At 43.4% G+C, this 15,340-nt stretch overlaps 1 protein-coding gene across 1 annotated transcript; it reads left to right on the top strand.

Moving 5' to 3' along the window:
* The first annotated feature begins 255 nt into the window (after nt 1-255).
* LOC139594152 (torsin-1A-interacting protein 1-like) lies at nt 256-10,967 on the top strand. Its single transcript, XM_071435859.1, has 6 exons — nt 256-655; nt 891-959; nt 3,819-3,920; nt 4,781-4,840; nt 7,329-7,388; nt 8,429-10,967. The coding sequence occupies exons 1-6, from the start codon at nt 271-273 to the stop codon at nt 9,220-9,222; spliced, it is 1,470 nt and encodes a 489-aa protein (XP_071291960.1). The 5' UTR covers nt 256-270; the 3' UTR covers nt 9,223-10,967.
* Nucleotides 10,968-15,340: the final 4,373 nt, after the last annotated feature.

Raw genomic sequence — 15,340 nt, 5'->3', positions numbered from 1 at the left:
CTTATTTTACAGGCTTTTCTGCCTCCGAGAAATGCAAAACCGGCCTTGTTGCGATCGGTTCGCACATAGAAAATATAACGCGGTGGGGAGCGGAGGCGCCGGGCCCGGGCTGCCCTCAGGGGCCGTGCCCGTCACGCATTTTTTTCACTGGGGGGCAGCAGCCGCGGGGCCGCCGGGCGGGCGTTGCAGGGGCCGCTCCCGCCGGGCCCGGGCCCGAGCCTGATCCCGGATCCCGATCCCGATCCGGGTCCCGCGGGCGGTGCCGGGGCCATGGCGGACCGGCCGCGCTACCACGTGACGCCGCGGCGGCCGCTCCGCGCGCGGGCGGAAGCGGCGGGCGCGGGTCCCGCCCCGCGGGAAGTGAGGCCCGCGGAGCCGCCCCCGCCGCCGCGGGAAGGCGGCAGCTGCAGGCCCGAGCAGGCGGCGGCGGGCGGACGGGGAAGAGGACGGGGCAGGGGACGGGGCCGGGGTAGGCGGCGCGGCGCGGCGGCGGGCGGCATGGTGGGCAGCGGCGACGAGGAGGCGGCTCCGCCGGACGGCCCCGGGATGGCTCCGCCGGACGGCCCCGGGCTGAAGCGGCGGCGGAAGAGCCCCCGGCTGGCGGCGGCGCGGCCGGAGGAGCTCGGGGACGAGATGGACAGCGCGGCCCCGCAGGGTGAGCGGCGCGGGCGGGCGCAGCGGCCCGCGGTGGATCAGGTGGTTGAGGGCGCGGTGGGGCGGCGCGAAGCGGGGCGGGCGGGAGGGCGCCGTGTGGTTCCCCCCCCGGGGGTGCTGGGACGGGACCGCGCCACTGGAAACGTCCTGGTGAGCCTGGTGCTCCTGGAAGGCTCTCAGGCCCGTGGGCTTGAGCTGAGTGTCCGGCTGTGCCCCTCACCCGTGTCTCGTTTCAGGGGACGAGCATCACTTCGGGACCCCAGACTCCCTGACACGGCCCCCTATAAAAGCGTACAGATCGCCAGGTAGGCTCCGATCCCAGAGCTCCGGAGGGGCTGGGATGGCCCACGCTCAGGGAAATGTGAATTATTGGGTTCTAGCTCCTCGGCAGGCGTTACCGTGGCACACAGGTGATGAAATCCCGCTGTGACTCTTACCCCACAGACGAGGGATGGGAGGTGAAGCGATCCTTTACAGCAGGGCACGCCGAAACCCTCAGGTGGCTGTTTTTTTCCTAGGGCATCACTTGGAACAGTACTTTTACCACAGCATCCAAATTTTACTGACACTGCTTGGTTTTGAAAGGCAGGATTTAAATAAGGTGTGCTGAGCTGCAGAATCGATCCCTCAGTGGCTGTGCTCCTTATTGGGAGCAGTATTGTTTATGAGGAAATGTAAAACTGGGGTTTTCCTTCCTTTGAAACACCAAGGATGCTCTGGGACCTGCTCCTGGACACTGGACTGGACAAGCTGATGTGTTAGCACTGTGTGGCAGCCACTTGTGGCTTTATTGATGAAACTTGTGTCTTTCTCCAAGCTATAGAAACATGCTAACTCAGTGTAACATAGCCATGTGGCTTTAGCCCATCATTCCACCAGGAAGCTATGATTAAATTGTATTTCCTTCCTCTTTTCTCTGTTTTGGAGTGTGGCAGTGCTCAGGGATGCATTGGGCTAGCTGAGACTGTTCTCCATTCCCATCTGTGTTTTTGTCACCAAGAATTGTCTGCCTGTATTCTGCTCCAGAAGCAGAATTTCCAGGAGGCATGGAAAAAAAAATCTTGTTTTGAAGAAGGTTATGAGTATTTCTTTAGGCAAGTACAGAGGTTTGTCTATGAAAAAAGCTTTTGCTCCCACATGGTGGCTAACAGGGTATAATAGGCTCAGTGTTTTAAATGCGGCTGTGCTGTTCCAGGAGGTGCAGCTGAAGGTTGGGTTTTTAATTAGATGGCTCTAAAAATGAGGCTCCTCTCCCTCCCAGCCTCCCCAGCTCTTAGCAGCTGTAGTGGATCATAGGCACAACAGGTGTAAAAGTATGATAACAGACTCTAATTGTTTATATAGAAGCAGAGGATTAGTTTCCCCCCCATCTATAGATGTGCAGTATTTTGCTTTTCCTGCAGTTTATGGGATGATCTGTGAGGCAGGGGAATAAGCAGGCTGGGTTGTTGGGGGAGCATTATTGTCCTGCTTCCCTGAGAAGAGAATGGAAACAAAAGCACACCTTGAGAAACTGGTTCCTGGCTCCTACTAAGAGGTTTTAAATACAGGTTAGGCATCTTGCCTGGGGAGCTGGAAAGCTTTAAGAGCTTTAAGAAGAGCTTGCAGAGTTTTAAGAGCCTAAAACCTCCTGCCTTGAATCAGGGCAGCTTCTAGATCAGTGAGCTGAAGATACATGCTAGCAATCTCCATGGAAGTTGTCTTACATTGACCTTTCTTTTCTACAACTTCTGAGAAGTCTCTGTAACACAAAAAATAGTGATTGATACCAGGAAGGGGAGAGCAATTAAGAGCAGGGACTGCCTGAGTAGCCCTCTTTAGATTCATAGATATTTTTGTCTTCTGGTCACAATTACTAGGGAGATTTTCCTTGTAAAATCTGGGTACGTAGTGAAATATTATGGATATGTAGTTTGGCATTCCTGAAAATAATTTAGTGAGGAGCTTTGTGGGAGATCAGTCACTTAACAGCTTTTTAAGATGGGTTTAAAACATGGGCCCCCTTAAGTGTGTGCAAATACTTAACTGTTGCACTTGTGACTTACCATAGTTTAAAACTTACAGCTTTTTCCCATTTTTTGTGGTTTGGATGGGTCTGGTGGTTTTATTTTTCTCCTTAGTATGTTTGACATACACTGGTGTGTGAAACTGCCAGAGCACATTAGAAAAAGGCTGTTTCCTTAGTTGAAGTAAAATTACTAAACACTAGGTGGCAAGCTATGCACTGCCCTTGGCATGTGGTCAAAGAGCTACAGAAACACACTGAACCCCAGCAGGATTAAAGAGTAAAAGGGCCCAGAGTGTGTCAGAAAAAAATAATGCATTGTATTCTTCCCTCTGCTGATGCTTGATAGCTGTGCCACAATCTCTGTTCCCCAACTGTTCTACAGCTTTTTATTCTATACCTGAGCTTTTTCTTGTCAGCCCCTTGGTTCTGGGGTTGCATTTTATCCTTTCTTGCATTTGGTTTCCCAGCCCTGACCTTTGCTCTGTGACCTCTGATATCCTACAGGGTTTACTCTTTCTAGTTAGTGACATATCAGCTAGGCTGGGTTTCACAGCTGAATGGCTCTGTAATTTGGCAAAGAGCTGAAAAATGTTGATTTATCTTCTTCCCACCTACCTGAGAGGTGAAATTAGGTTGCTGTTATGGATTAGGAGAGAATGAGACCTAACTAAAGGATGGCTTGGACTCCATTAAAAGGGAACTTATTTTCTGTATTTGCTTCTGTCTCTTTTCCCCTCTGGCCAATGCTGCATAAGAAAGACAGCACAATTATTGTTTAAAAGTTGAGCTCCCAAAGCTGTGGGGAAAACTCTCTATACTCCCATGGTGTTTACACTGAATCCCCTTAGTGTAAGAAATTTCTTGGCTCCTAATATTCATGTTTTTAAGCCAAGAACTCCTAAATTTTTTTTTAAAGAAGCGTGTGGTGGTGTAGATAGCTGTATTTCTAGTGAACTCAAATTTACTTATTTATTACTTAAATTATAAGCATTTCAAGTCTTAGTTGCTTTTTGTTGCCTTTTGAGAGAGTAACTTTTGGGAGTTCACAACTTAGAAAATCAGTGATTTAGGTCATGGATGTTCCAAAACTACAACTTGGTCCTTCAGATTTATGATCTTGTCAATCCTCTTTTTATTCTTTTTTTGCTCCTGACAGGTGGTACTACAGTTTACTTTGAAGAGAATACAGTAAAGGAAAATGCAAAGGCTCGTGATAGTAACAGAACTGAGAAACCAACCATTTCTGCACCATTAAAAGGTAACAGCTTTCATTAGTACTTCTTCCATGGTGTAACAAATGATTGCTTAAATGTATTAAAATGACAATCATTCAGTTTTTTTAGAAAAGGGGGAGTTTTTGAGTTGAAATCTGAATGGATGAAAAAGGGTTTCTTTTAAAAAAAAAAAAGTTTCAGTGTGTACTCCTGCCTGAGCCAAAGTAAAACTGGTTATAATAGGATGATGATCTGCTTGGGTGGAAAACCTTAAAGTTCAAGAAAAAGCAGATTTCAACTTTGATAAATATCCAACTGTGTGGTTTTTGAAAAGCAAAACGAAAAGAAGTTTTTTCCTTGCTTCAAAAAAGGCCTTATGAGAGTGGATCTTTAATTGCCTCAGGCAAGGAAAACTAAAACTCTTCATTTTCATTTTCTAAAGAGGTGAATTATCTTTGACTTCAGCAGGGGGAGTGACTACACCAAGTAATTTCAAGGTGAAGGGAGCACTCTGCTCATTGCTCAGAGATTTTTCTCCATGTGTATTGCAAAAGCAATGGGGAGATACAGTGAGGAAAAAATGGGATTATTTTTAGCCACAGAAGGAAGTTACGTGTCTTTTTAAAAGAAACCATAAGAAGAATGATTTGTCATGTTGGCAAAAGCCTTGGGGTGAAGGACCAAATTAAGCCCTTTCTAATAGATAAAAGTAACTTTCTCCAGCTCAGGGAGGTCCAAGAGGCTGTGCCTATGCTGCAGGCTTGGTTTGGCAGCACAGCATATCCTCCTGCCCTGATAAGCCTTGAGGATTTCATAGAAAGAGCCAGAAGCATGTGTGGCTGGTCTGTCCTATTCTGATCTCTGATGTGGTGACTGAGTTCTTCCATTTGTGCTTTGCTTTCAGAAATAAAGGCTGACTTCCTTGAGAGAAATCAAGAGTGCTACTCAACTTCTGCACCACAGAGTAAGTAAAACAGGAGAACCTCGTCTCTCCCTGTCATTAGATGAAAAGGACAGAGTTCAGAGTTATTTTCCTTTCCTCTGCTTCTGGTTTTTCTTGTGCCCTGGGACATTGTCTGGGAAGATGGCCATGCACTCAGGAGGCAGATTCAAACAGAAACTGGAGAAGGCAGCATATTCCAGTCAGAGCCTCTCTGAGGTTATTCAGCTTGCTGACCACAGAAAATGCTCCACTTTCTCTTTCATTTTTCTTTTTGGAGTTGACTCATGGGACAGTAAGTGCAGAGCATGGAGTAGAGGCATTGTGGGGTAAGCTGAGAGGGGGAACAAAACCTTCACCTTTTGGTGGCAGTGAATGTTATTGTACACAAACTTTCCCTTTTATCCTTTCCCTCAGAAGTGATGGCTTGCTGTGCTGTGATTGAATCAGTTGTTCTATATTCCTGAAAAGGAGCAGCATTTTTTCTTTGCTGGCAAAATCCAGTCTGCTCATCTAATGACTCCCAGTGTTTCAGACTTTTGGGGGATTTTTTGGGTTTGCCTTTTTTTTTTTTTTTTCCCTCCTGTTGGAAGAGTACTTGAAAGAAAATGTTCTGAATTCTTAGAAAAATCTTGATCCTTGTTTCTATCCTCAGCAGGTTTAGATACAGATAAACAAAGTTCTATAAATCAGATTTCAGTCTGAACAACCTGCAGGAGTTGCTTGGGGTTTTGTTTCTTTTTGGTTTTGTTGTTTGTTTTGTTTTTTTTAAAACCATGGTGCTATCAGGAAGAGAAGTTCATCTTGTGGTAACTGCACATCTGTGAAATGCCTTTGAAAAATGAATTGATGCAGAGAGTTCTATCTTGTCTGGTAGTTCCACTTTTTTGTGCCACTCCAGGTGCTGCAGGAGTGTTTAGTTGTGTGTAGGGTGAAGAACTTTGCACGATCACTTAAAACTCTGAAATCTTTAAGGTGTTTGCAGAAGTTAGACTTTTTGAATTAAGCAAGACAAAATTTACTGGGCCTTTGTGCAAATTGTGTTGTAAATAATGCACAATTCTTAGGCAGAGTAGGGTTTGGTTTTAGACTGTTGATTGAATTATTTTTTCCTTTAGTGCATGAGTTACAGCTGTCGTCTAAATATGAAACCTGCTCTGTGCAAACAGAGCTGCACTGTGATGCATTACAGAATTGAGGTGATTTTGAGCTGTTAACTCTTACAAGATTGAGATAAGCTTAGCCAGGACAAGCTCCATGGCTGTGCCCTTTTGGGGCAGGGGGTTGAAATTACAGAATAGGGCAGTTCATTAAGCCAGTTAAGCCCCAGCTTAAACCAGAGCTGCTTTTAGCACCTTCTGCAATTGCATTCATACAGAAACAAGGTTATGGAGTTTATTTCAGTGTCTTTAAATAACTACTGCAGGGTATGTTTGTTCAATTTATTCTCAATAGTGCCATTGACAGTGTCCTGATTTGGTTATATATTAAAGAGCCTTCAGCTTTGAACCAGTTGCTGTTCAACAAGGAGCCATAAATTCTCCTGTCTTTTTAATTAACTGGCTAAACGTAGAAAACATGCTGACCAAAAATTGCACAGTATATATTCATACTGCTCTCTTGGGAAAGTTGTTCATAACACTTTATGGATAATGCCTCTTGTACTTTGCTGTCTGAGCCCATTTAAATAGACCAAAAGTATATTTTGAAGTTGAAAGCTTGCACTTTGCTTTAAAAGCATAACTCATCCCAAGAAACTCACTGCTGATGAAGCAGGCCTCCAACTCAATCTACATGGAGAGGGAAAAGAAGATATTTAACAGATTGCTTTGTTTTTCCTGTTTAGGTCTTGCATTATGTTGTTTATCTAGTGTGTCCATTGATTAAGTTTCCAGTTTTACGCCTCTCAAATTCTTGAGCAAAATCAGGAAACTTAACTGGGACATGGGATCCTTGTGCAGAAAATAACAGCTTGTTAAATCTCTTCCATTTTATCACCTTGTACTTGAAATGGAGTTTTATTTGCATAATTCTTCAAGAGTTGGAAATCTTTGGCGGTGATTTGTGGTAGGCTGGGGACTTGTGCTTTCTAGGCAAGGCCATGAGGATGCCTTGGGGGCTGGCATTTGGCAGAGGGCAGAGATTGAGATTTGCTCTGACAGTTGAGTGAGACTTCTCAGGCTGGTGACAGTGGTGAAGGTGTCATTTTTCTTGTTCAAGATGATTCTGTTGAGCACAAGGGGGAAATGATCTGGAAAGGAACTGAAAACCCTGAACTTGACCCTGTCCCACCTGGGGATGAGGTGACAGCCTCACCTTTGCTCCAGCTTAGCAGGACTGGCTTTGGTTCAATAGGGTGCTTTGTTACCCTTCCTGTAAGCTTTGTGGAATTTTGCATGTAAAAGTTTTTGTTGAAAATAATGCAGTTTGGTGATTTCAACTCCCTGCTGGAAGACTGGTCATAATTGTTGTCTTAGTGTTCTTCTCACATTCCTTTTTAATCTCTTAACAGGCAGAAGTAAATCTCGGTATCAGTCCAGTACAGAGAAGCAGTCACAGCCTTTGGCCAAAAGTAAGACTTCTGCTTTCACTTCTGTTTCATCCTTGGGTAACATTTAACCATTTTTATGCCTTTCCAAGTATTTCAGTTCCTGGGAGTTGGTGTTAAGCTGAAGGTCCTTGCTAGAACAGATGATTTGCTTGCTGGGATGTGTCATCAGCATGAAGGAAGGAAGGGTGTTGTATAATGGACAACATTTGCACCTGAATTTGAGGTCTTTTATCTGTAATGTTTACAAGATTAAGACTGAGGCAGGGCTAGTGGTGGTGTTATTTAACCATTGCTGTGTTGCTGTCCTGATAAAAGTTGGGGTGTAAAAGGGGGACAAGAGGAATGCAGTTCTTCCTGTTTCCAGGAAGATTGGTGTGTTTTGTCACTCATTTCACTGGGAACAGAATCCTTTTGCTTGCAATGCATGAAACAAGTGTTAATTTAACTGTTCAAATATGAAACCAAATCAAAATTTCTGATATTTGATGTACGTTGTTTGCTGTGTGTACTTTGTGAAGCTCACTGATCCAAAGGCCACAATGTTCTCTGATAGTGTTGACCACCAGTGTTTGAGATGCAAAAATTGCTGCAGGAACTATTTTTATCCTAAGGGAATAGGAAAGAAAAATAACACAGAAACCATTCTGGTGCAGCCAGGTTTCTGTAGCATCTTTTCTGCAGGCCGTAAATGTAGGAGAAGCTTTGACCTTTTTCAGAACCATTTTAAGCTCTTAGTTTGGATTTTATTAAAGTGAATGGAATATTGATGAACTTTAAGAGCTCCTTTTTCAGAAGAAGGACTAATTTAGTCTCAGTCAATGTGGGAATATGTAAAAATGTTCTTTTTTTTTAATGTTGTCACTTCACAAAGTGGCTTGAGTTCAAAACTGTGTTCTCTGTTTTGTGGTTTGGTTTTTTTTAACTAAACCATCTTTTCTGTGCTCTTCAACTACTGTACCTGTATTGAGAATGGGGTGATTTCACTGTTTTTCCTTTCACTTGTTGACTTCTGATGCCTTTTAAAACATTGTTTTCTTCTTGTTTGCTCCATCTCTCTATAGAAGACAGTCAATCACAGAATGGATTTCACAAGATGTGGACTTTTTTACTGGTTCTGTTAATTTGTGTCCCACTGCTTTATGTCCTGTGGAGTGGAATTCAAGGTGGAACCTCCTCAAGGAGAGATGCTGAAATTCTGCAAGAGTTTCGGGCCCGGATGGAGAAACTAAAAAATACTTACCAAAGCCAGGACCCCAGACTGTGGAGAAAAGCCCGTGTGTCCCTTGAGAAACGTCTGAACTCTTCCCATGTGCATCTGGAGCCTGCTATCCTGCTGCTCACAGCTGGCCAGGAAGCTGAGAAGGCCCTGAGGTGCCTGAGCAATGAGATTGCCAATGCTTTCGCCTCATCCCAGAACGCCACCACAATCAGCATCGACGGGGTGGACAAGGCTGTGCTGGACAGTGACACTGTCAAGCTGGAGGTGGACACAGAGCTCAGCTCTGGGTTCAGTGAAGGCAAGAAGGTGGCAGTGGTGCATCGATTTGAGTCACTGCCTGCAGGCTCCACCCTTATCTTTTACAAGTACTGTGACCATGAGAACGCAGCGTTTAAGGACGTGGCCCTTGTGCTGACAGTTCTGCTGGACGAGCAGTCGCTCAGAAAGAGCCTCACCTTCCAAGAAGTGGAGGAGAAAGTCCGGGATTTCCTCTGGGCAAAGTTCACCAGTTCAGATGTTCCTAGTTCTTACAATGGCATGGACACAGATAAGCTGAGTGGACTGTGGAGCCGGATATCTCATCTTGTGTTGCCTGTTTGGCCTGAAAAGGGCCTCCCTCTGGAGGGGTGCACGTAAAAGTTGCTGGAGAGCACTTGGGAAAGGAGGAAGACACAAAACGTGTGTTGCAAGGCAGAACAGGGAAGAACTCTTAGTGTGGCTGCTGAGCTCAGGCAGCAGCAAACCAGTTCTTTCTGTGCAGAGCCTTTCCACCAAGTGGCAGAGTTGTTTCTGCCAAAGTAACTGGGACTTCTCTAAGTAAACTGCAGAGTGTAAGCAAGGAACTTGTTGGTTGTTGGTAAATTGCACTCAGTGATGCATTCAGCCTTGGTATCCTGGAGCTGAACATTGCTGTGCCTCAGTTCAGAGTCACCCATCTGCCTCTGAACCTGTGTTGAAGCACTCTTGGCTTTGCTGTGAGGATCTTCCTCTGGTGGTGCATAAAGCTGGTATCACATTTGACCAGGTAACAATGTAAAGCTATCACCTTCATCTCCCACCATTGCTTACTTCTAACATAAGAAATAAACTGAAAATGATGATTAAGTGATGTGAGTCTAAGCACAAGCTTCTTCCTGATCCATTGGATCACAACATAGGTGTCAGCTATCTCTGGCCACTTGCAGAAGTAGCAAAACTGCTTGAAAGATCTGTGACCTGTAGAGAACCTTTCAGCAAGCATTTCTTCCTTAAATGAGCCTGCCCCAAAGAGTTCTGGGGAGAGAGAAAAGATGAGGTACAAAGGTTACTTAAATTCAGTAGTAATGGCAGTTAAATAATTCCTCAGTACCTCTTTGCCTGGCTGCTTGCAGGAGTTCTCTACTCTTTTTCAAGGTTTTGCAAGTTGTAAAATTTGGATGGAAATGATAAAATGTCATCCCCGTGTACATACTATCTCCTTTCCAAACAAAACTTTAGGAAGACATAGTTTATTTCTCCTTTTACTAAGATCATTATTTTTGCATTGAGAGAATCTATTTATTTGTGGTACTTGATATCCTAAAAAAATAACTTCTATTATCTGTGTATAGCTGGCTGCTTGCTGTATAAATTTCTAGCAAAGAACAGATTTGCAGAGCATGCTTTTAAAATGTTTTTTAGTCTCTCATGTCAAGAGTTTCTCACAAGAACCTGTTTCTATTGTTAAATACTTTGGGTAAAAAAATAAAGAGAATAGCAGCACTTCCATTTCATTGCTGTTACTTCATGCTCTGAGTTAGTGGTCCATGTCCATTTGGTTTTATTGAGTATGAAGGAATGTGTGAAGATGCTCTCAAATTAATAGGATGTTTTCTTGTAGCAGCTGAGAGACTTGGCCCATCCTTCATTCACAAGCCCTTTGAACTCTCCTGTTGCAAAAAAAAAAAAAAAAAAAAAAAACATTTTCAACCAGGAAAACCTGTTGAGGAGCTGGAGCTTCTGGCTTCTTTCTGCTAGGCAAGGTTGGGGGTGTTAAGAGAAATTGACCAAAATCACCTGAAGCAAATAAAAGAGCAGAGTTTGGGAGACACAGAGCTGTGGTCACTTTAACCAAAGGTGGATTGGTTCTAACTATTGAGAGCCAGCAATGGATAATGCTTCCTATTTTAATGGGTAGAAATAAAAACAGTAAGAAGACATGGAAGTGCTGTTGTTCAGGATGTTTAATAGCTCAGGAAAGAAAAGATGGCATTTACATTTTGAACATTTCACTGGACAAATGCTTTTTATTAACAAAAAACCAACTGTGACTTATTTTCAAATTTGTCCTCATAGCATATTTGTATATTATGTAAACTATTTTAGTAATGATTCAAAATAAACATACTTGTTTGTTTTATAAAGCTGTTTTAAGACTTGCCCACTGAATTTTAAGTGCTCAGACTTTTTTTCCCCCGTGTTTAAATTGCTCATTCACCTTTGACCAACTACAGATGCCTAAAATACAACTTTTTGCAAAATTCAGAACTTTTAAGAACCTTGAGTGGAGTGGTAGATACAGGGATGCAGATGCATGTGTTTCATAATATCAGGGCTTTGGTCTGACAGGGAACATGTCAGGAAATGGCTGTGAATTGTCTTTTACTTGGTGTTCTTGTACTAATTTCCCAGTTCTGATTTCAGCTGGAACTAATGCTAAGATATGGCTCACTTGTTTCATTAGCCCAAGACAAGAGTCAGTAGCTGACAAAAGGAATGACTTCATCCTTGTTCCACTCCTAGCTGCATGTTCTGTACTTTTGGTGTACAAAGCAGTGCACTGTGAACTGATAGGAGGGACAGTCTTACTGAAAAGTAACTTTAAAAAATTTATCAGAACTGGCCACCACAAAAAAGAAGACAAAGTTGCAATACAAAGACAGGAGATTGCACACAAATACAATTAAAACACACTTAATACAGGTCATTTTCTGTTTCTAAAACTCCTCTTCCTTGTAGGTATTAAGAGCTGTATTCGTGGTTCAAGAGAAAATAGGAAGGTGTCTGGAAACTGATGATTTAATGTTGTTCTAGCCAAAGGAAAATCTTTTTGTTGTTGTTGTGAACTGTGGGGAAAGCCCACAGAGCTGTACTTCTAAATATGTTGTGCTGCTTAGTCTGAAAAAAATTAAAAACAAGATGATATGGCCCTCCCATAGGAGGGGAAAAGGCTCAGGATTAGAAGACTCTCCCTGCTCTTGAAGCAGCAAGTTCTTTGGTAGCTGGTTGTGGCTTTGTCCTTAAAAGGCTCTCATTAAATATCCACAGGTACTTAATGCAGATCTCATTAAGCAACTCCTACTCAGCCAGAGGTGAAGAGTAATGTCTGTCTGTGTTCCTCACAGGCAGCTGATTACTATCCTCCTTCTATAATTATTTCATTGCCTGGGGCAAACGGAGCCATTTGATGTTTTCCAAACTGCAAAATAGTTTGGCTCCTTCTAGAGAAATCTGACTTGTGAAGTTGAAGTGACCCTGACTGTCAGCAGATCAGGAAATTAGTTGTTGACAGAAAAAATGTGGTTTTACAGAGCAAAGACACCAGATCTGGCCTTGAGACCAAGAAGGGGATTTTCCTTCTTCTGTGGCCTTTAGCAAAAAAACTTTGGAGTAGAACATGATCTTTTGGGGGAGGGCTGAACCAGCTACACACCAAGCTGCAGACAAGATTTCCAGCACTCTACAAATTGGACTGGAAATGGTCAAAGTGCTCCTTGGGTTGTGAGCAGATGGAGCTGCAGTTGGTGAGAGCCCCTTGCAGGTGGAAGGGGGAGTGTGGCCCCTCTCCTGCTGTCATCTGTGGGATGGAAATAACCTTACTGCCTTCAGCAGGGGCTGTTGTGGAAGGGACCCAGAACAAAGCACTGCCCAGCTGGTGTTACCTTGTCTCTCACACCCTGCTCTGAGTCATGCTGTGCTGAGTGTGGAGCATGCTAAGCAGGTTTGGAAAAAATAATTAATTTTTTCCCCTCTTTTTTTTTTTTTTTCCACATCAACAAAATCATACTCTTTCTGCAAATGAAATTAAAAAATAAGTTGTGACTTTCATATCCTTGTTTTTGAAAATTAGATTTGTTTTGAACAAAAAGTCCAGCTTGAACTGAATGCAAAAGGTAAGGTGAGAGCTCCATGTTAAGGCAGGCATAAAATTATTTGCTGTACAGGACACAGCTATATGCACTACCTGCAATGCAATGGCCAGCATGCTGTATATTTAGGAAAAGAATCTGATTTTGGAGGGGTGTAATGAAACATGAACAACTTGCCAGATTCTGTGTTAGGACCCTGTGGTACAGTTGGAAAACTGTGGGAAGAAATCTGAAGTGATGCCTTTATTTCATAAGAGAACAATTTTTCATGCATTGTTTCTGCTGGACAGCAAAGTTGTAGGAGTAGAGAGCGGGGGGGGGGGGGGGTATCCTGTAGTCCTCACAGCTGTGCTGTGTCCTGTTTTATTGTCAGCTCCTGACAGTTGGATTTATAATTGTGTGCCTGGAAAATCTCATTCCATGTCCAACAGGTGGAAGCACCCTTCCCCAAATTCCTCCACGGCTCTTGGGAGCCACGTCAATCAGGGAAAGGGGGGAGGGAGTCTGGGGGCTCTGGGCTGCAGGAGCCAGCTGCCCCTTTCTAATTTTAGGAGGGGTGTGCAAGAGCAGTGTGGAGTGGAAAACTTTCCAAACCTCTTTCTTAAAGCTGCAAGAAGCGAGTGAGTGAAAGATGAGAGTGTGGCTCTTTGCTTTTCCCTCACTGGGTGCCTCCATCCAGCACCAGGGCAGCACTCGCTGCTGGTCCCTGCCATGCTCTGCCCTCTAGGGAGCTCGTCCAGCTGCAGAGGCTTCCATCCCTGTCCTCTCACCTGGGGCTCTGTGCAGGTAAAAGCTGTTTTTTTTATTTCTGAATTTCACAAGGGGACTGTGTTTTGCACGAGAATGTCTTTTTCTCTCTCTCCTCGTGTCAGGTGTTTGGCCATCAGAGCTTTCCACTTCACTGCAAGGGAATCTTTGACAAAGATTCACTTTCAAACCAGTTAGGTTCCACTGGCAGGTACAGAGAGCAAACAGGAGCAAAACCAGAATACAAACACTGCCTTTTAATTCCATTTAAACCAAATGATTTCCATGTTTGAGAAAATCCTAATGTGATGCCTAGTTTGCCTGGAGATGAGAAGGAGGAGCGTGAAACTAGACTAACTGCTTCCAAGCAGAAAAGAGAAACTCTGTTTAAAAGCATAATTAAAGAGGCAGTACATTACGAAAGTGCTGAATAATTTAAATAGGCTGCCAGTCCAGCAATATTAAGCAGTAAATTTAAGCAAACACTATGTGATGATGGGGAATATAATAATTTCATTTGCCCTAGTCTGCAATCAGGGCTCCCATACATTGCAGTAATATTGTTTTCATTGACTGAAATTGCCATTATTATTATTATTAATATTATTATTACTTTCAGTCTCCTGCTTTTGGGAGCAGCGAGTTTGCTCTTTGAGAACTCAGGAGGGAATTTGGCACTGCTTGCCACTCTTTCCCACTAGACCTGTGCTTGTCTTTCCATGTTCAGGCATTTTTTTCCCCTCAGCTGGCAAAATCAAAATAATTATAAAATAAAAATAAATTTTAAAAGTGCCCAAGGAGCACTTTGACCATTTCCAGTCCAATTTGCAGAGTGCTGGAAATAAAAATAATTTCCAAAGGTTTAACCACTGACATCTCGAGTTTACCTCTTCTTTCAAAGGAGGTATGCTTATGCAGGAAAATGTACTCTGTAATTAGTTTGTATATGTAAAAGACCCAAATTAAGGCTAAATGAGAATCCTGTAATTGTAATGTGATTAAATTCTGCATTGCCTAAACTTCATAGCTGTAATCTCTCAGTATTTAGGGTGTTTTCCTATGATGTTCCCACACTGGAATAACTTCCATGCAAAATGATGACCATTTACTAGAGGAGAGGCTATATACAAATAGATTAATCCTTTCTAGTGAAGTTAAAAAAAAAAATAGTTATCATGGTAGTTACCATGATCTTTTAGTGTTTGGTGTTGATAACTCTCCACCCCCGTGCTCCCCCGAGAAATTTGGCACCAAACCATCACACTAATGACTGAAAACCAGACTGGGGAAGTTGTAGACAGGCCCTGAAGGAAGCATTCCCAAAATAACTGTAGGAAAAAATTATTTTTTCCTATTCTAATAACTTTCCTTCTTCAGTGGAAATAATTTGCTATAGCTGGATAATATCTTAGACCTATTTTTGAAGCGTGGGTGGTTTTAATGCATCTTCGGGGTGGAATCTATGCATTAGAAGTCAGTATACTAACAAATTCTTAATTCGTGTTTATAATGAGTGATAAAAGTGAAATGAAGCCCGTGGAGCTCAGTCATGTCTCTGAAGTTCTGCAAATGTTTATTTAAATTTAAATTTGGGAGAGTGTAATCGGAGACTCTTTCATTTACAAAAAAAAAATTATTTTTCTAAAGATGAAGGCTATGAACACAAATGACTAAAAAGCGGTGCCCTAGTTTCGGCTGGAGCCGCTTCAGGAATGCCAACATCAGCGCTGGGTTTAATTAGCATTGCCAAGTCCTGGCCTTGCACCAACACCCAGGGCTCTGCTTAAGAAACGCGAGGGGACTGACCCGGCAGGTCAAGCCTGTAGAACTGTGAGGGGAAAAAGACAAGCTCCGAGTGAAAGCCCGGAGAACGAGGGAGGGCAGGGCAGGGCGGCCGCGCC

This window comes from Agelaius tricolor, unplaced genomic scaffold, assembly GCF_023055355.1.
Source record: "Agelaius tricolor isolate 1412-34295 unplaced genomic scaffold, bAgeTri1.0.p SCAF_11, whole genome shotgun sequence".
NCBI lineage: Eukaryota > Metazoa > Chordata > Aves > Passeriformes > Icteridae > Agelaius > Agelaius tricolor.
This window is presented reverse-complemented; position numbering and strand designations above follow the sequence as displayed.